The sequence below is a fragment of the Ictidomys tridecemlineatus genome, chromosome 7, assembly GCF_052094955.1.
Source record: "Ictidomys tridecemlineatus isolate mIctTri1 chromosome 7, mIctTri1.hap1, whole genome shotgun sequence".
Classification (NCBI taxonomy): Eukaryota; Metazoa; Chordata; class Mammalia; order Rodentia; family Sciuridae; genus Ictidomys; species Ictidomys tridecemlineatus.
Window position 1 is genome coordinate 123,507,504 of NC_135483.1, and position 19,614 is coordinate 123,527,117.

The following is a 19,614-nucleotide window of genomic DNA, read 5'->3' on the forward strand; positions in this document are numbered from 1 at the left end:
GCAGTGACTTAGTGCTTTCCTAAACCACTGCAAAATATAAAGATGATCTGAGTCAGGCACAGTGGCACATGCCTGTAATCTCAGCAGTTTGGGAGGCTGAGGCAGGAGGATTGCAAGTTCAAAGCCAGCCTCAGTAACTTAGATGCCATCTTTAAATAACATATAAAAAGGGCTGGGGAAATAGCTCAGTGGTTAAGTGAGCCTGGTTTCAATCCCCAGTACCAAAAAAAAAAAGTGATCTGAGTGTCTAGCGGGTCTCAAGGGTTATGGGACTATGGGAGATAATCTTAACTCTGGGTAAATGGAGCCACAGTGGAGGATCTCCCTGCTGGATTTTGGATGATGCATATCTGAGTATCTATTTATAGACTCTAAAAAATGGACAGAGTCCCCATAGGACCTAATTTCAAGGACTGTGTAGGATAACCGAGGTAAATTTTATAGTAGCGTGCAATGACTAAGAGTAGAAAATTGGAAATGCTAAGTTCCTTTAGTAACTGCAAGCAAAACCCCACAAGCTGCCCATCAATAAGAGGGCTCTTGCAGTCACATTTATGTCTATGGAAAGACAGAAGTCACTTGTCATTACTCATGCATTGATTTTCTGGGCAGACCCTGTGCTAAACCTTTTGGGTTTGGGGCATTGGTAGTTTCTCACAGGTAAGAGCTCTTAGCATAGTGTTTACTATGGGTAAATGCTATATTTAGGGAATTCAGAGATCCTGGATGAACTTAGACTTCCAGATCATTATATCTGATGGGTTATTAGAGGTCACTTCTTCCAACCCATTTTGATTTTATTTTTTCTATTGGGAAAGTTAAGACATCTTGTCAAAAAAAATTTTAGTTGAGCATATGAAATAAAGTAAAAATCCTTTTGTCATTTCTACCTACCCGTTTTCTGGCTCCCTTATTTGGTAGGTGATGACAGTATGATTCATCGTATGCATGACTAGGTCAATGTCAGGGTCCACGAAGGTGAGATGAGAGCAGCTGCTTCCAAGCCAATCGCAAGCCCTTTTAGTTGTTCACTGAACAGGCACCTGGAAACAATTCACTGAAGTAAAGATGTTACATGTTGTGGATAAGGGGAGGTCACTAAAGTTTCTCTCTCTAGGTGGTTTCTCTAGGTGATTTGGGGGAGGGGAAAACTACAGAACTTCCCCATGGGGAAGAAGCTTGGTTCATAACTCTACATCTGCTGGATGATCAAGTATAAGTGTTAGAGAATTCAGGACATTTGAGATGACTGTTGCACATGTATGTAGGTTCCATGAATGTATAATGCAATCCAGAAACTGTGAGGGGTGCCATACCTAAGCTAAGTTAGAAAGCTTCTTCCTGGGACTATGGGTGCTGATGGAGTATCTTCAACATGGCCCACCTTGCCTCTTAATGGCTGGATATTGCTTTGTGTTGTACCTTTGGGAAAGGGACTGGGGGAGAGTAAAGAGATGGGAATCTGACTTTTCTTCACTTGTACAGAGTAATGTGGGAGAGTGAAGAATTTTCAGGAATTGTACCCACTTAGGTTCCTGAGTGAGGCACTTCAGGGAGATCAGATTACAGCCCTCAAGGCTTGGCATGAGTGCTCTTCCACGGAAGGGCTCCTGCTGCCACTCAGCCAGGCTGAGTCAGTCTGGTGGCGCTAAGATGCTACATTGTTAAGATACTTCATTATGGTGAGAAGTGATCACTTGTCTTTTTCAATCCAACTGAACCATACCATGTGAAAGTTTTTAATCATTAAGAATAATTATATTTTCAGGTGTGGTGGCTCATGCCCGTTAACCCAGTGACTTGGGAGGCTGAGGCAAAAGGATCATAAGTTTGAGACCACAGCAATTTGGTGAGACCCTGTCTCAAAATAAAGTGTAAAAAGGGATGGGAATGTAGTTCAAGTGACCCTGGATTCAGTCTGTGTATATAGTTAATTAAAGTGCATGCTTAGCATTTGCACAACCCTGGCTTTCAATCCTCAGTATTGCTAGAAAGAAAGAGAAATGTTTTTCTTTTCTTTATTTTTAAACCATTCACTTGTTTCCTTTTGCTATTTCTTAAAAAGGGAGTTACTTATTGAATAACTTTCATCAAATAGTTAAGCAAATTTGTCATTAGAATAATATTTCCTAAATAAAAAAGAGCAGATATATCTGATTTTTTTTTTGATGTTTATGAAAACATAAACGACTTAGAACTCTTCTCTGGCAAGTAACCAAATATTGCTGATCATTTTTTTCCTGTGGCCCATCAGATTCTTTGTGAAGAGTGCCTGTCTGTGGAGCACCACTGATAATAAATGAGTCGTGATTCTATGGGGTTTTTATAGCCTCCTTTAGTGCAAGTGGCTGCTATGTTAATCATTTGAGCAAGCATATGGAGAGCGGAGATATTGGAGAAGTTAAAGGAAACGATAATGATGCCAGCAGATTTCCCCTTCTCCTTGGTCCCAGACGCCCAGCTTAATCTGTTTTGAGCCCCTATCCCCAAATTCCGGGCTTTGATTCTACATTTAGCTACACTTTGTTCTCTCTCTTTTTTTTTTTTTACTCTCAGCTGTTGGGATAGCCAGTAGCCATCACCCCCTACTCCTCCTGCTACCCTTTTGCCTACTGACATTTTTACTATAATATTATTTAATATTAAATTGTTTTACATTTTTACTATATTGTCTTAATTCAAGGGTATGTTGGAATGTTATTTATTTACTTGCATTACTGGGGATTGAATCCAGGGGCTCTCTACCACTGAGCTACCTCCCTAGCCTTTTTTATTTTTTATTTTAAGACAGGGTCTCTAGGTTGCCCAGATTGGTCTCAAACTTGAAATTTCCCTACTTTAGCCTCCTGAGTTGATGGGATTAAAATGTGTGCACCATTGTGTCTGTGTTTGTATTCATTACCAGTGTTTTTTAGGGGGTGGTGGTGGTGATGGTGGTGAGTGGAGTGTGTGTGTGTGTGTGTGTGTGATTTGTTTAATTCTATTTGAAGTATATCTTTCAACCCTTGGAGTTTTTCCTCTTATTTTGTTGTCTGGTCTTTACTATCTTTATTTTGGCTATTGGATTAGTTAGATTTTTTTCATTTGGTATTTTGTTTTCCAGTTTATCTTTTTCTTCAAATTCATTATATACCTTAAAATTAAGAATTTTCTATCCAAATAATGTTATCATGATTAAAATTAATAATAATTCCTAATATAGTATATTGCTCAGTTCATATATCCCAGCTTTCTTTATGATGTTCTTTGTATCTGGATTGTTTAAATAAGAAAAGAACACAGGAGCAGTCACACATTGCTTCTGGATATTTAAGTCTCTTTTAATCTAGACAGCCTTTTGTTTGTGATGCTCTTATAATTGAGATGCCAGGCAAACCCTCTTGTAGGACATTTTCACTTTCTAAGTTTACCCATTTGTTTCCCAGGGGTGGATGAACTCCTGAATTTTATGTCAGCTTAAATAGTTAAATTTAAGGCATGTTAGATGGATGTTGAATATCTTTGTGAAGAATATCATAGGAGACAGAAATGTCTGATGGTTTCACCTATACATAAGATCATCCAATTCATTAGGGGAAATCTGATCACTGCATTCTATATTGTGTTTTCATCTTACGATGGGAAAGAATCTGTATAGTATTACTTCATTACCTATCAACTTGGTGCCTAATGATTTTAATACCAATTGATAATCTTTGGCTGGAGTGTTTCATTAGGAGTTACGAAAACAATGATTTCCTAATTTTCTTTTTCTTCTGCATTAAGATAGCAACTAAAACTTTCAACTGGGTCTTGGTTTATTCTAGAATATGATTATTCCCAGATTACTTTATTTCAGTTGCCATTTTTCAAAGTATTTGAATAATTGCCTCAAAAGGTGACCAATGAGTTTTCTGATACGTTAGAGTTTCACTGTGCATTTATTTGATGGATTTTCTAAGTCATTGTGTATCTATAAATTAATCTTGAGGCTTTATTATCAGTTCTTTGACCTTTGGGAATACCTTCTTGTTGACTTTCTGTCTTTTTCTGACATTATCCTTGAAAGCTCATTTTATGCTAAAAATATCTCTTCGCTTTCCTTGCACCACAACCAGAGTAAGTCATTTCTTCAAGAAGCCCTGTTTTTATTGGGGGATGATATTGGAGATAAGAATGTGAGAGTAGCAGGCCATCATAGCTGCTGGGAAAATTTGCATCTCAGAGTTTACACTCTGAAAATACATAACTAAAATAGTGAGTTCATGGACTGATGATACAGCCCAGTGGTAGAGTGCTTACCTAGTATTCAAGAGTCTCTGGGTTCCATCCCCAGTGCTCCCCAAAACAAAACAAATATATAATAGCATAAGATTATACATTATTAGTTCATACTGATCTATCCAAATCAAGTTTTATTATTACTCAGATTTTATACAAATTTCTTCTACATGAAATATGATTCCTAATATTGATGGACTTGTCTTTTCCAACAACATAAAAAAGCTTTAAAAAATAACAATACCAGTATAATTACCACCTAAAACACTACTAAAATTGCTGAATGACATATAAAAATGTGTTTTGTGTGTTCCAGAATTATCTGTTTTGCTAGATCAAAACAACAGAAATGTGCTGGACGTGGTGGGATATCCTGTTATCCAAGTGACTCAGGAGACTGAGGCAGGAGGATCATAAGTTTGGGGCTAGCCTGGGCAACTTAGAGAGAACCCATTTCAAAATAAGAAATAAAAAGGACTGGGAGTACTAGAGTGTTAGAGTCTCACTGGGTTCAATCCCAGTACTAGAAAAAAAGAAGATAAAAGAAAATAGTTATGTGTTTTCTTGCAGTTTGGAAATCAGAAACCTGAATTCAGGGGGTTAGCTTAGCCCTGTTCCTTCCAAGGCTTGTAAGGGAGAAACCTTGTTAGCCAGTCCAGCTTCAGGTGGTTCTAAGTAATACCTTGGATGGTGGTTACATAAATTGAATCTTTGCCTTCATCTTTGCATGAAATCTCCTCTTGTTCCTATGTCTATTTCTTTTCTTCTTTTGTCTTGTGTAAGGCCACTTACTGTGAATTTAAAATTTACATGGATAATCCAGGATGAGATTCTTAAATTCATTAAATCTGCAAAGAGCAGCCCCTTTTTGCAAATATGGTCATGTTCACTGGTTTAGAGGTTAGGATAGAACATACCATTCTAACCCGCTATAGTGCCAAATGTATAAGGATTCACATAGTAAGGTTTTTATTTACATAAGAATCTAGTTGGAGGCTGTTGGTCATGAAGGGTAGAAATTCTACAGCCAAGGACCCAGGTGAGGTTCTTTTCAACAAGTAGCTTTTTCTTTACTCTGAGATTGTCTTCAATTAGTGAGAGATAAAAATGCAGGTACGCACCTGGGATGACACCTGGGCCAGGCTTGGGAGGAGCATACAATTATCTACAGTCACATTCTGTTGACTTGGCCTGCACAGGAGGATGAGAAATGCAGACTAGGTGAAGGCCCAGGAGGAACAACACTTTTAATAAACTGCAGTTGCTAGTCTCTGACCCGATGACCAATTTTGGTTTGTTCAATTTTTTTTTTCAGGTTGTGTATTCACATAAAACCTTAATATTCAGACTTACTTTTACTTAAATATTCATTAACTTATTCATTGGATAGGCAGTTACTTGTATACATTGGGGACAGCAAATAGTGAGAAGAGAGTATGTGGACCAAAGTTTTCCCGAAACAGGTACCTCATATGAACACTTTGAATTGAGAAAAGGCTCCAGATTGTTGCTAGTTCCAATTCATTTGTACTGAGTTCCAGCAATGTGCCAGGTGAGGATTGACTATGGATCTTATTGATTTTTGCCAAACTTTAGGGGGGAAAAAAGATACTTTTGTCTCTTGGCTACTTTTGCTTGAGATTTTAAACAGACTGTTTCCTTTTCTTGAGGTCTCCAGACCTGAGGATTGACTTAATTGTTACTGGAAAGAAGAAAAGTTTCTTTTTGTTTCCTTCCTGAAAGTAGTTCTCCTTCCATTAGGACTCATTCCAGGCCTCCAGTTCCTTCAGCACCGGAATAGCAATCAAAGAAGCAGATGCCAGCTTCCTAAATGTTGAGCTTTTTGGGCTTTAATATCTCTGGAGTCCTGGAAAATTGAATTTGAACTTAGAAATGAATTTACATCTTTCCTCTTTAGAGCAGGGGAAAAAGATGCTGGCCTACCTCACAGGGTCTAGGCTGATAAGTGGGCCCAAAGAGGAGGGGATAAAATGATTCCTTTCTAAACTTTTGTCTTTGACAAGCTGATACAACTGCTTGTCAAAAGTGCTATTTGGCATCCATTGCCAGAGCTAGATGCTGAGGACTCAATCTGAGAGTTTTAGGCTCCCTTTGTCATAGTGAACATCACATTGACTTCCTTCCTGTCTGGTTATCCAAGTGGAATTATAGACTCTTCCACTCTTTGAAGCAAGTTAATTACCTGAGCTGGTTTAGATTAAATGATCATGTGGTGTGAAATAAACTTTATTAGGCAAACATCTTTTATAAACTCAGGGACGATGTTTCAGGAAATGGAGAATTATATAGCAATTGAATGGACACAGGTTAGACCAAGATTGACCTTCAACCTCATCTTTGAGAAAGTGATTGATAATAAACAAACTTTAAGGCATGCTAGCTAAGAATTTCTAGCAGGTAATACAAATACTACTTGTTTAATGCATGGAATTTAACTCAATCTTTACTGTGGAAGGCTATTTTTGTTCACTGCCCCCCCACACACAAATAACTTTGTTGTTCAGCTAATAGTTGTGTTGATACTACAACAGTTGCCTGATTCTGAAAATTTTTATGTTTAAAAAAACTATAATGGTTTGGAAATTAAAAAAAAATGGCAGCAGTGGAGGGCCTAGATCATCATGTGATATGGCTTCTTCACCATCAGTCATTTAAATGACTTTTTCATCTTGCATGAGTATTTTGAAGTGTCCAGTATATAGCTCTTGCACAGACTTTATTAAATTTATCCCCAAGGATTTCATGATTTTGGTTGCTATTTTAAGTAATATATATTTAAAAAATTTGTTTAGTTATTGATGGGCTTTTATTTTTTATTTATTAATATGTGGTGATAAGGATCGAATCCAGTGCTTCGCACATGCTAGGCAAGTGCTCTACCACTGAGTCACAATCCCAGCCCATTAAGTGATATTTTTGAAGTATAAGTTTCTTGTGTTTTTTAATAGCCTGTCTTACGACTTCATTTATCCCTTCATGAAGAAAAGTGGTTTATGATGTATCATTGCATTGATTAAAACCTAGTTCCATGGTTGAACATTGTATTATGGCTTCTTTACTGTAAGCAACAACCATCAATAAATGTTGAAGCTTAGTATTCTTAGCTTGTCTCTTATGTTTAAATCTGTACCTTATTAAAGTATAACAAGTAGTGAGGGCAAGTCTAAGATCTGACTAAGAATAACTTGTCCCTCTTTTCAATTGTTCTGCTCAAAGTCTTTATTTACATGTGTCAGACACTGACTTCAGTGTAAGGTACCTTCCTTTACTGCCTCAATGCTATCTGCTTTAAAGTTTCACAAATATAAATCATGCTCTGAATAAATACTCCAAGCAATTGATTGAGGAAGCACTTATTGAAATTGTGAGAATTGTACCCATGTGTTTCCACACAGTTTGAATCGAGGCAAATTAAGTTTTAGAGAAGCCAATTAGTATGACTATAACATGGAAAGTAGTTCTTAAAATAGGAGCTTAGCATGCTTTCAAATTCTACAGTGAAAAATTTTAGTGCTGTCATCTAAATTGTGAAAAACCTAATGGTTTCTACAGGAAATATAATTTCACAAAAGGCTTATTCTGTCTTTTGTTTTTTCCTTTATCCCTGATCAGGATCAGAAATATTATTCATTCTCTCCACCAACCAATGTTTTTTTTCATGATACACGATTATCTCTGGAAACTTAAAAGATCTTCAGTAATTTATTCTCATTCAGAAGACATTCCCAAGTAAGATTCCTGGGATATGTAACAAATATCGGGGAGAGGGTTTCATATTGACATTTTCAGATGAATAAACAAGATGTGTTTATATCTCATAGTTTTACGTTTGTTTTTGTTTGGTACTGGGTATGGAACCCAGAGCCTCATATAGGCAAGTGCTCTACCACTGTGCTATACCTCCAGCTGAACACCTTGTATTTGCCATTGTCCAGCTGGGCGAAATAACTGGGAGATGACAAGCAACTTGAAGGTTGAAGCGGGAACTACTTTATTGCGAGTGAACTCAGCGGGAACTGAGCGGGAACTCAAAGTAGTGGGTACCCTAGGTAGCAGGCACCGCCTCTCTGCCAGACTGCAGAGGTACATATACCCAACTAATTACACACAGCTTAACTTAATTAACATAAACTAGATACAGTAGTCAGTCATTAAGGAATCCTTATCATCTTAATGGCTCGATGGCGTTGGCTCAGAAACCACTCCTCCTAGCAAACTGCCAGGCGCCATCTTAACTTGGTTGTGGCCCTCATCAGTATTTTTATGGGAAGAGTGTTCTCCAGAAAGTTTGCAAAATTTTCATGAAGGCACAGACTAAAACTGTTGTTTTATATTGTAAGTCTGTTTCTTTAAGCAGAATTGAAAATATTCCTAAGTCTTTGCTTGCCAAGCATATGCACATTTTCTTTGTAGATTAAAGAGGGGGATTCAGCAATCCAAAGAAGGAAGTACAGTGTAAAGCCATAATTTATAACCATTAGTATTCAGGAGAACTGTTTGGAGAATATAAGAAAATGCAGATTCCTGGCTACGTAATGGATTGGATCAAGAGAACTTTCAGTTTAATAAGCATCCTTAATTGCTTTAGATGCAGGTCTTTGATAGTTTATACTTAAAAAAAGCCAGCCTAAAAGAATTGAAATCTTTGCCTATTGAGAGAGGGACAAGAAAAGACCTTACAAATTATCCTAGAGATACCCATACCAGTTGGACATTTCATCACTCTATCTGGTTCTTAGATCTTCAGTAATAATAACGTCTATTCCTTATTGAACCCTGCTGTGTGGCAAGCACTTGTGGTGGTTCAAATTTTGCTTTGAACTACATGAGATAGAAAACAAACCTTATTGGTCTGACTTCCTTTATCACAAGATCAACAAATTCAATGAAAACACTTTTTTAAAGTGATTAAAATGGTGAACTCTGAGTGGGATTAAAGAAGCCTAATTAATATTACATATTAGAAAATGAGTTATGGAATGTTTTGATCAGGAAAGACTATTGAACTAGAAAAAACTCTTGCTAGTCTAAATAAAGGAAATCGTTTGGAAAAGTCTCTTCAAAAGTTATTTTCAGTCTGGGAGCTGTAATGGAACACTTGGAAAGTCATCTTCTTCTCCCTGACTAGGAAAATAATTTCATATTCAGAGTTGAAGAATGCTTCAAAGCTCTCCAAGAAACTGGCCTAGGAATGAATCTGGCATGCTGATTTTCAAGTCTAATCTAGTGCAGAAATGGCCAGCTTTTCAGTTGGGAATCGAGAAAGGAGAGTTCTACAGTATTAACTGGATGTTTTTCTACTAGTCAGAATTCCTGATTGACTCCCAGTTGTCTGTCCTAGACTGAGTGGCCTGTTGTTTGACATGCACTCTTGTCAGTTCTAACTCACCATTTAGCTTCTTTTTGCCATTTCTGTTCATAAATAGTGTACCTGAAACCCAGCTGAACCTCTTGAAGTTACTAGCACATGCCCTGTGCTTCTCTGCCTTTGTTCTTAGGTTCCCTCATCTGGAAAACTCTTGTCTCCTTCCTCTTACACTGTTTTGGGGTATCTATATGCTGCCATCCCTTCACAATTCGATTCAAAAGCCATTTTCTCCAGGGAGATTGCTTTGATCATCTCAGTTGGAGAAAAGCTCACCTTTCTTTGAACTTCCAGAGGATCACATATGGTTCTTATCATATTGTACTTTGTGGTATAGCTATGTCTATAGTATCACACAGATAAGATTTAATGCTTTGGAAAATTGAATTTATTTCTTTTTTATGCTTTTTACACATAGTCTTGAATAATGTGTTCTGGATGAGTGAAAGGATAAAATGACAAAAATCATTTTCCCAAAATTTGGTATTATTCATGCCAGTACCTGAAAATAGGGGTCCTAAATGTGGTAGCATTATTCAAAATGTTCAGGGGTGGGGTCTTGTTTGGTAGAATGTTTTTATCCATTAGTAACCACAGGAACCTCCCCTGAACAGTAGCACAGCTAGGCTGGCACTGGTTTCCTTTGGTAGTTGTTTTGCAAATTAGAATCCCATCAGAACTTGCCCGTGGCTGCCTATTGCAATTAATAGGTAGAGTCCCCCACTTGCCTTTTATTTCTAGTACTGGAGATTGACCTCACAAATGTTGGGCAAGTGTTTCTACCATTGAGCTAGACCCTCAGCCCTTTTTATTTATTTTGAGACAGGACCTTACCAAGTTCCACAGAATAGACTCAAACTTGTGATGCTTACAGGTACATGCCACCATTCCCAACAGTCATTTTCCTCAAATCATCCTCTCCTTTCTCATCGTTCTCCATATACTCCTATTTGTACTTTCTATAAGTCAGAAGAATCTGACATCCCCTTTGAAATTAAAATATTTTGGGGCAAGAACATGTATAAGCTTTCTTAGAGACTTTGGTGCTCTCAATTTCTTGGGGGAGTGTAGCTCACTTTGTGTCAGTTATTTTTTATTTGTATAAATAATTCTCCCTATGAGGGCTGAAGTATTATGGCTTAACTCAATGCCTCCAACTTAGGAAATCTGATTGGTTTTGGCACCCCCTTCTCCATACAATGCACTATTCTTGGTCTTTTGTACACTGTATAAGTATTTTCTATCTATAAACAATATTAATGTGATATTTTTATTCTCATCTTCTCCATGTCTACTGTGTCAGCATTCTATTTTAGAAGGTACACTCTTTGAGGACATGGATTATTTCTATTCATCGAACTCTGAGGAGCACTTAGCACCAAGCTGAATCTTCCAAATTAGTACTCATTAATGGCAATGGTTCTAGTTGTGATTATGGCTCATTTGGAGACTATAGTTTGCTTACTCAGACTTGGGAAAGGATGCCCAACCCCAGCTACTTCCAGCTTCTAAGGTGGGGAGGCATTCAGGTGTGGTAAACTTATGTGTAAAAAAGCAAAGCCCTTTGAATTTTCACTATCCATTGTGAATTATTACAGGATCCGAATAAAAAACATTAATAATGGCATAATGATGGTGACATCTAATTCATCCTTAAGGATACTTAAGCTGTTTGTGTAGCTCTGTTGTTATATTACCGACATAGAGCCAGTGACCCTGTGACCATCCCAGACAGGGAGAGAAACTCAACAGTAAGTGTATTCCCTGAGAGACATTCATTTCCTAGAGACTTTCTTCTTCTTCTTCTTCTTTTTTTCCAAATGTCTTGCTGTAATTTCTTTCATTAAAACTCAGAATATTAAGGTATAACATAAACTTGACTAGGATTTTGTTTGATTTTGGAGCTGCTTATCCAAATGATTTATAGAGTGGAAATGTTTATAATTTGATTGTTGTAAGTCAATCTCATACCAAATTAACCTCAATTAATTTCTTGTGTAATTAATTGTACAGGTGGATAGAGAGGCTGTAAAAGATCAGAAATGTTTTTGCTAGAGGAGTGGAATATCCAGGTCCCAATCTTTATACAGAAAAGCTTTCAGTAAGAAATTTCATTGCATATAAGTGAGGAGGGGAACTGTTCCCAAAGAAACAGTCCAGGTTTGAAAAAACTGGAAACTGCTTTCTGCATCTCATAGCAAAGGCCATGTTGTAGTCTAGCCAATGAGTTCCACTCATGGGGATTTACCTAATTATTTAGTGCACATCATAGCCCCTTTGTATAGTTCCTTTAGGAATCGCCTGGGTTTTTCACTTCTTGTTGCAGTTGATATGAGTGAAGTCCAATAAATGCTTTTCCTTTTCCCCTCTCTGAGAGGAGTTCTGTATAAGCAGCCTTACCTTCCTGGTGACCAGTTAATGAGAAATGTGTCATTATGAAAGCCATTTGGCACTTGCAGAACATGTGAGAGACACAGCACAGGCTCAGCAGCAAATGTCTTTTAGTTTGGACACGAGTTTGATTGACTGGGTCCTATCATCAGAGCTGCTGTTCAAAGGCTCTGAAACCATAGTAGCAAATACTAAACACAAGTAGAAGTTTATTAAATTTAGACCTTGTCCATAATTTCTTGTATTCAGAAAGGAAATATAATCAAGTCAACAGGACCAGTAAGTGTGTATTTTTGAGAAAGCCCCTCTGAGTCACCAAAATTTCTTGTTTTAAAGGAATAAATATGACTGTTCTCTTATGAACAGATAGATAGCCTAAAAGAGCAAGAAAACAGAAGTCTCATAGCAACTGTTGATGGGCTGAGATTTTAAGTCTTGAAACAGTGCGTTTGGTGGAGTTACAATTTGTTGAGTCTCAAGTTTTAGGTACTTTTTATTTAGAGATAGGTGGTATTTGCTGTGCTGGAGAGGAGCTGTTTGTGTCATCATTGGATTTTTAAATTTTTGAATAATTGCAATTGTATTCTTAAAAATCATATTTTTAAATTGATATCCTAATCTCTCTCTCTCTCTGACATCAGCTTTTGTTAGCAAACACAGGTTGGCAGTCATGGTTTAATCAGTTCATTTTCCAGAACTTTTTGTGATTATTTTAGTCCTCAGCGACAACATTGCTAACCCTATGGCAGTAGATTCTCCTATGATCTCTTAGCAAAGTGTTAGTGTAGAAAAGAAAAAAAAAAATCATATGTTTTCATGCATAGACACAATAATGTCACTAAACATGGTGAATACTAGTGAATTGTTACTTAGCAATTGCTGTTAGACTGGGCACAGTAGTGTATGTCTGTAATTCCAGCAATTTGGAGGCTGAGGCCAGACTATTGCAGGTTCTAGGTCATGCTAAGCAATTTAGAGAGACCCTGAGCAACTAAGGGAGATCCTAACACTAAATAAACAAATAAATAGGACTGGGGATGTAGCTCAGTAGTAAAGAGCCCCTGTGTTCAATCTCTAGTACCAAAAGAAAGAAAATTGCTCTCAGGATTGAAAATTTGAGGGAATAATTAGCAACAGTATGTTGATCTCTTTTTAAAGAACTTTATTGAGATATAGTTTACATACTAAAACGTTCATCCTGCTCATTTTTAAATAAAGGGGAAATATTAGTAGATGTTTAATGACAAACTACTTCCCCTGTTATAAAGTATTAAATATTAGTAATAGCTGTTTCAATAAATTTCTGTAATAAGAGGTTCTTTCAATATCAGATGATCTTTAGCTTTTCTAAATCTGTAATTAGGTAAAACTTGAGTGGATCAGGAAGAATGTGGTGGTCCTTTGTGTTGGAGAAACACAAGTTTATAAGGGATAAAGAAATGCTTAATCATGTTGACCTGTTGCCAGTGTTACAAAATATCAAAAAATTTCATTCTAAAATAAGCAATAATTAGATTAAAAAGAAAGATGAGGAAAACATCTTTTGAGTTGTAGGTAGAAAAGAACCTGATAAGAAAGTGATAAAATCCATCCTCATTTCATGGTTTTCTTTTTTTAAAATATTTTTTGTATCTTTATTTTATTTATTTTTATATGGTACTGAGGATCAAACGCAGTGCCTTGCACATACTAAGTGAGCACTCTACTGCTGAACCGCAACCCCTTTCTTTCTTTCTTTGGAACAGGGGGTTGAATCCAGGGGTGCTTAACCACTGGGCCACATCCCCAGACATAATTAAATATTTTTGCAAAATATTTTATTAGAGACAGGGTCTTGCTGAGTTGCTAAGTGCCTCACTAAGTTGCTGAGGCTGGCTTTGAATTTGTGATCCTCCTACCTCAGCCTCCCCAGTCGCTGGGATTATAAGCATGTGCCACGGTGCCCAGCTTGGTTTTCTTTTAGAGCTGATTAAACCATCCTCCCTGTAGAATATATACAGAAAAGGTTGTGAAACCTGAGAACTGGCATATTAAGTAGAATAAAGTCAATGCCTGGTAACTACGATGCAGGTCTTGAAATAGCACTTTGCCAGCTTCTCAGGAGTGTTGTGTCTTTGCCTTTATGATTATGACCGTTCCCTTCATTGGCCCTTCATCCATGAATTTTATGCTGTTTCTCTACAAGTGTGTGCAAACGTGGATGTACACATGTGTACACACACACACACACACACACACACACACATTGTATGTATATATACCTGATCAAAATATTTTTGGATCTCGTAACTAGGAGCTACTTAAGGAGCCCATTAATGATAACACACATACCTGTGTTCACACTCACATGCTCTACACTCCAGTCTCTTGGCTATAAACTCACCACTTATTTTTGAAACAAATAAGTTGTATCTAGTTTGAGTCAAGTCTAAAAATATGGGATGAAACTAAATAAGATAATTGAACATTGAAGACATCCCAAGAAATATACGATCTATTGAAGGCTTATTCAGGAGGACTTGAAATAGGTCAGGCCAAGAATACCCTGCAGAGAAAGCATTTCATATTCTGGAGCTGAGCAGACATGGGTTTGTATCCTTTTGTACCACCAACAAGCTTTGGCATCAAAGGAAAGTATTATATTTCGCTGAGCTTCAGTTTCTTCCTGTGCCAAGAGAAGATCATCTACTATAAAGATTGAAAACAATTAGTGCATAGTGCTTATTTGCAGGGCCACATTCTCCTGGGATGCATTTTGGCCATGGTCAGTGACACTAATCTGTGTGATGTAGCGGACTGTGTCATGCCTTCATACCTTTCATGCTCTTTGCCTTTGTGCTTCCTGCAGGAACGATTCCAGGTGAAGAATCCTCCCCATACATACATTCAAAAGCTCAAAGGCTATCTGGATCCAGCTGTAACCAGGAAGGTAAGGGGATTTGTTTCCATTCTGTGTTGTAGCTTCCTCATTAGTGGACAGAATCCTTCTGTACTTGGAAAGATTTTCTTTCCCTTGCATTTGTCTCTGCCAAAGCCTCTAGGAAAACCACCTTTGGATACTGAGAACATGAGAAGACAAGGAGTGAGGGTACTCCACCATCCTCCTTGCTTAAGGAAGCATTTAAGAGTACTTTGCTCCATGGGGGTCACATACCTCTAATGGTTATTGACTCACTGCTATTTCCAATTATACAGGGCAATGAGTCCAGCCCAAAGGCCCCGAAATAGCAGGCTTTGCAAAAGGAATACTTGTCTTTCATGCTTTGGTGCGTTTCTAGAGACTTTGAAAAATCATTGGGGCTTTGTCATCCCAGCTGTGCAGTCACATCCTGTGTTGATACTTGTAGTAGGTTCCCTGCCCCAAACCCTGCTTCTGGCCGGAAGAAGGTAAGGAGAGAATAGTTGCTTCCATTCTCAACTGGCTCTCCTTTTACAAACAAGCCCTGCTTTGTGCAGCCACACAATTGGTTTAAGCTGATCCTTGTGGTAAAGCATGGAGCCTGGCACGGCCCTGCAGGCCTGGGTGGATCCTGGGATGTCTCATGGCAGAGCCGCCCTTGCTCAGGATGGATGAAGTGGCTCTTCACCAGACAGCAGCATTTGTTTTTTCCTCGACCTTTCACAACTCCTGCTTTCAAGGATCCAGTGAAAATATCTCAAGCTGAATTCTCTGTTGTCTTGGCATGTGACTTATGAGAAAAGAAAGGCATACTTTTTCCGAGGAGCCAGTTTTCAGACATCTTGGCGCTTGAATTTTTTAAACTAAATCTTTTTCCCTCTTTCACGCTAACCCTTCCTTATTCCACACCTCCCAAAAAAGTCTAAAGGTTTTCATAATTTCCCAAACTTGTAACTTCCAGGCTGGATGGCTTGAGCCCTATTACTAGGCACACGCCTTCTGAGCTGAGTAGGGCAGAAATGCTGATGTCTGCACACAAGATTGAGACCTCCTGTCAGAGAGAGAGAGAGACTGTTTTGCTCTCTCAGAAATCATTTAACAAGAGGAATAGGGCCCCAAGTCCCTGTCTGCATGTTTGCTCCCTGACGCCTCTGCCCTGAACCATGCGTGTCTACCCAAATCCCCTGGTTTGATCTTGAAGGATGAGGCAAAAAACAGTCATTTAAACAGGCAAAAAAAAAAAAAAAAAAAAAAGAAAGAAAAAAGGATAAACTGGAGGTTGGATTAACTACCTCTGCTGTAGTAAGATTTCTGTTGGGAGCTGGCAGTAGGAGAGGATCTGTTCTGCACAACCTAGTTATAATGCTTAAAACCCAGAAAAAAAGGGAGATTTGTTTGGAATAAGGCATGGCTTGCAGCTGAAATGAGCTTAAAATTCTCAGCCCTAGTATGGTGGTGGTGGGGTGATTTCAAATCAGAGCTTTAAATTTTAGCACCAACAGTCTAGGTTGAGCAGTCTTCCTTTAACTGTGTCTGGAGCCCTCTAGTACTTCATTCATTAATCTTTTGTTCAAATTAAATGGAAATAGCTTTTTTTTTAGTATTTAAATTCTTTAGCATGTTCTATTTAGATTTTCTTTTCAGTAGTTTTAAATGAAGCCCTCCAGGGCAGGGACGGAAGAGCCTAAATTAGATATCTCTGAGACCAGAACTCTCTAAAACAGCCTCCGTGTTTAATATCAGGCACTTATTAGACTGTGCTTGGGGGGAAGGATGTATTCATGTCTGGCAGGGAAAAGGCTGCAGACCATGAAAAAAGAAGTTTTGGCCTTTGCTAGAGGTGCATTTGGGGAATGAAACCTTTTGTGTGGCTCACCCTGGGGTCAGCTGCTGCCCTGGGTTCATCCACAGGCCCTCCTTTTCTAGGGAAGGAAGGAAAAGAGTACAGAATAAATGGTTTCTACCTGGCTCCTCCTTGCTGGTCCCCCTGGGCTCATGATTTCTCCTTGAAGTGTTTTAAAGCATTCAGGATACATTGTACAAGTGCAAAGTGTTAGCACTCATTGTTTATATGTTAGATAGAGAAGGGGATTCCAAAGCTTCTCTATCGTCTAGAATCCAGACTAAAATTGAGCTGTTCCCAAGATAGTACAATACAGGAATAAAGTCTGGTTCCATTTACCTCAATTATCATGCGGTTGCAAAAGGACAATGCCCAGGATGGTCAGTGCCTAGGAAATGTTAGCTGCTGCTGTTACTATTATCTAGTGCCTTGATTTGGTTACCTTGTTTTGAGATACACACACACATACACACACACACACACACACACACACACACACACACACACACACACACATCTTAACCCTTCACCTGATCCTCATAAACGCCATTATGCTCTCACTGATAAACTTGGGCCTTTGGGGCTGATGATGTGTAGGGGACAGTCTTGCCTGAGGAGGCATAAGGCAGAGTTAAGGAAGCAGCAAAGGCCTCAGGGAGCAAGTCAGAACTGTGCTTAATGTGCAACTTGGAATGCTGCAGTGTTTTCTGAAGGCCCCATATGCAGACAGCCTAAGACTTAGGACTAAGGCGTGAATAGCTACTAGGGAGTGGGCAGCACACCTAGAAAAAGCTGCTGTGTAGTCTCCTCACAGGTCCTGTCTTCCTTCTATAATTGCCCACCTCACCCATTGATTCCTTTCTACTCAATTAATGATTTTAATCTCCAAGGGAAGTGTTTAGAGAATGAGTGAACCCTTTAGCCAACCATCCTGCTGTGCTCCCTTTTCTTGTCCTGTATTGCACTGAGCATCTTTATTGCTGGAAAGGGGTTGAGGAATCTGGGCTTAGATGTTCCTCCAAACATCAATGACCCTACCATTTCTTAGGTTTTTTTTTTTTTTTTTTTTTTTAATGAAAAAGAGAATGTTTTTTCATTGCATTAGGGATATTTTTATTTACTTTATCCCACTACATCTGGATTTCCAAAACATTACATCTTCTTAGCATGTTTGGGGAATAGCAGTTATGGAGAAACTGTAAGGAAGCCAAAAGGAAGAGAAGAGGGTGAGAGGAACCTACCTAAGCTGAGCCGTGTTCTAAGTCTCCATTAGGCCACCAAGTCCCAAGTGTGTGACAGGGCTCTTGCCACTCTACATACTCAAATCTTTATTTTCCACCTCCTGCCTTTCCTTCCTGTCCTTGGACATCTTTCTCTGAAGCCATGAGAGCCATTATCAGGGTTTGGAGCTGATGACTGTTGTTTCCACAGCACTTGTGACAGCAGAGAAGGGTCCTTCATATCCTGAGCATGAGTTCACATGTAACTCATAATGTAATGTAAGGGTGGCTCAGGTCTATGACTCAGATAGCCTGGTTAGAAGGGATTGCACATCAATTTCCTTCTTTCAGCATGGCTTGAGACTGTGGTCACTATAAATTAAATGTTTCTGTAGAAAAATGTGTTCCAGAGAACTACTTGTAGTGCAATCCATTGGTGTCTTGGAAATGGTTTAGATTCAAGAGATTAGAGAGATATAGAAGGATTCATTAAGAAAGAACTCCCAATGGAGTCCTGGAAGGGCAGGTGGGATTTTGATAGGCAAGAGAATGAGGAAGGATATACTGCGTATATATGGGTATGTACATGTGGGAGATGTTCCACAGGAGGGACCTCCTAAGTGAGGACTAAGGGGCAGAGATAATGATGAATGTTTGTTTTTGGAACACATTAGGTGAAGCAGAGAGGAATTTGATGTAGCAAGCTTGAGACTTTTCTGTGCTGAGCAAGACCTGCTTGCATGGGCTGGCATCTGTATTTTGGGAGGGTTCCCACCATTCCCTAAGAATGGCTTACTGTGCCTAAACTGTTATTGAAAAAAAAATAAAGGTTTATGCTGAGTGCCCATTTTTCCCCTGGGAGTCTGGAATTTTGCCATGAATAAGGCAGAGAGTGTGCCTTTGAGACCAACTCCCCCCCAACCCCAAGTGAAAACCTTAGTTGCTGGGTCTCCAGTGAACTTAATGACTGTTGTCATTTGTGATTTCTGGGGGGAGGGGACTGTTGTAAACTTGCACCAGGTATCCTGCATACTTCATCCCTTTCATCTTCTTGCTTTGCCAATTTAGCTTTGCTTTCTTTTGTTGTAATAAACCACTGCTTTGAGTGTGACTATATTCTGAGCCCTTGAGTCCTCCTAGTGAATCACTGAAATGGGATGATCTTGGAATCCCTGACCCGTAGCTATATTGGTGAATATTATTATATATGTGGAGTAGGGTAAAATAATCTACTTACTCAAAGATACTACATGAAATAATTTTTGTAGTTTTTTCTCATAAGGTACTTTTTATGATAAGAAAGATTTCTCTGGTTTGGGGAGAGGGTGAGAGAAGCCAGCTTCAGAATAAAGATCCTTTCATATTTTATTAAGTTTATTATAAGAAAGCTGTAGTTGCAGCAGTTGCTGAAGTATGTTTTGTTAGAATCTGTGTTCTTTGATTATAGAAATTCAGAAGGCGTGTACAAGAATCTACACAAGTGCTAAGAGAACTGGAAATCTCTTTAAGAACTAACCACATTGGGTAAGTATGCCTCTTTATCATCTTAACTATAAGACCTTTGGGCACTTTACAAAGTGGCTGAATCATTTCCAAAGACTTGAGTTTCCTTATT

At 38.5% G+C, this 19,614-nt stretch overlaps 1 protein-coding gene across 13 annotated transcripts in view; it reads left to right on the forward strand.

Annotated features, from left to right (window-relative positions):
• Fmnl2 (formin like 2) overlaps positions 1 to 19,614 on the forward strand; it is a 278,150-nt gene that overhangs the window by 159,474 nt on the left and 99,062 nt on the right. For all 13 annotated transcript variants that reach the window (XM_078017409.1, XM_078017408.1, XM_078017413.1 and 10 more), the window contains exons 3-4: positions 14,886 to 14,966; positions 19,447 to 19,523. In XM_078017409.1, the coding sequence (XP_077873535.1) occupies positions 14,886 to 14,966; positions 19,447 to 19,523 (158 nt within the window). The remainder of the gene's footprint in view (positions 1 to 14,885; positions 14,967 to 19,446; positions 19,524 to 19,614) is intronic.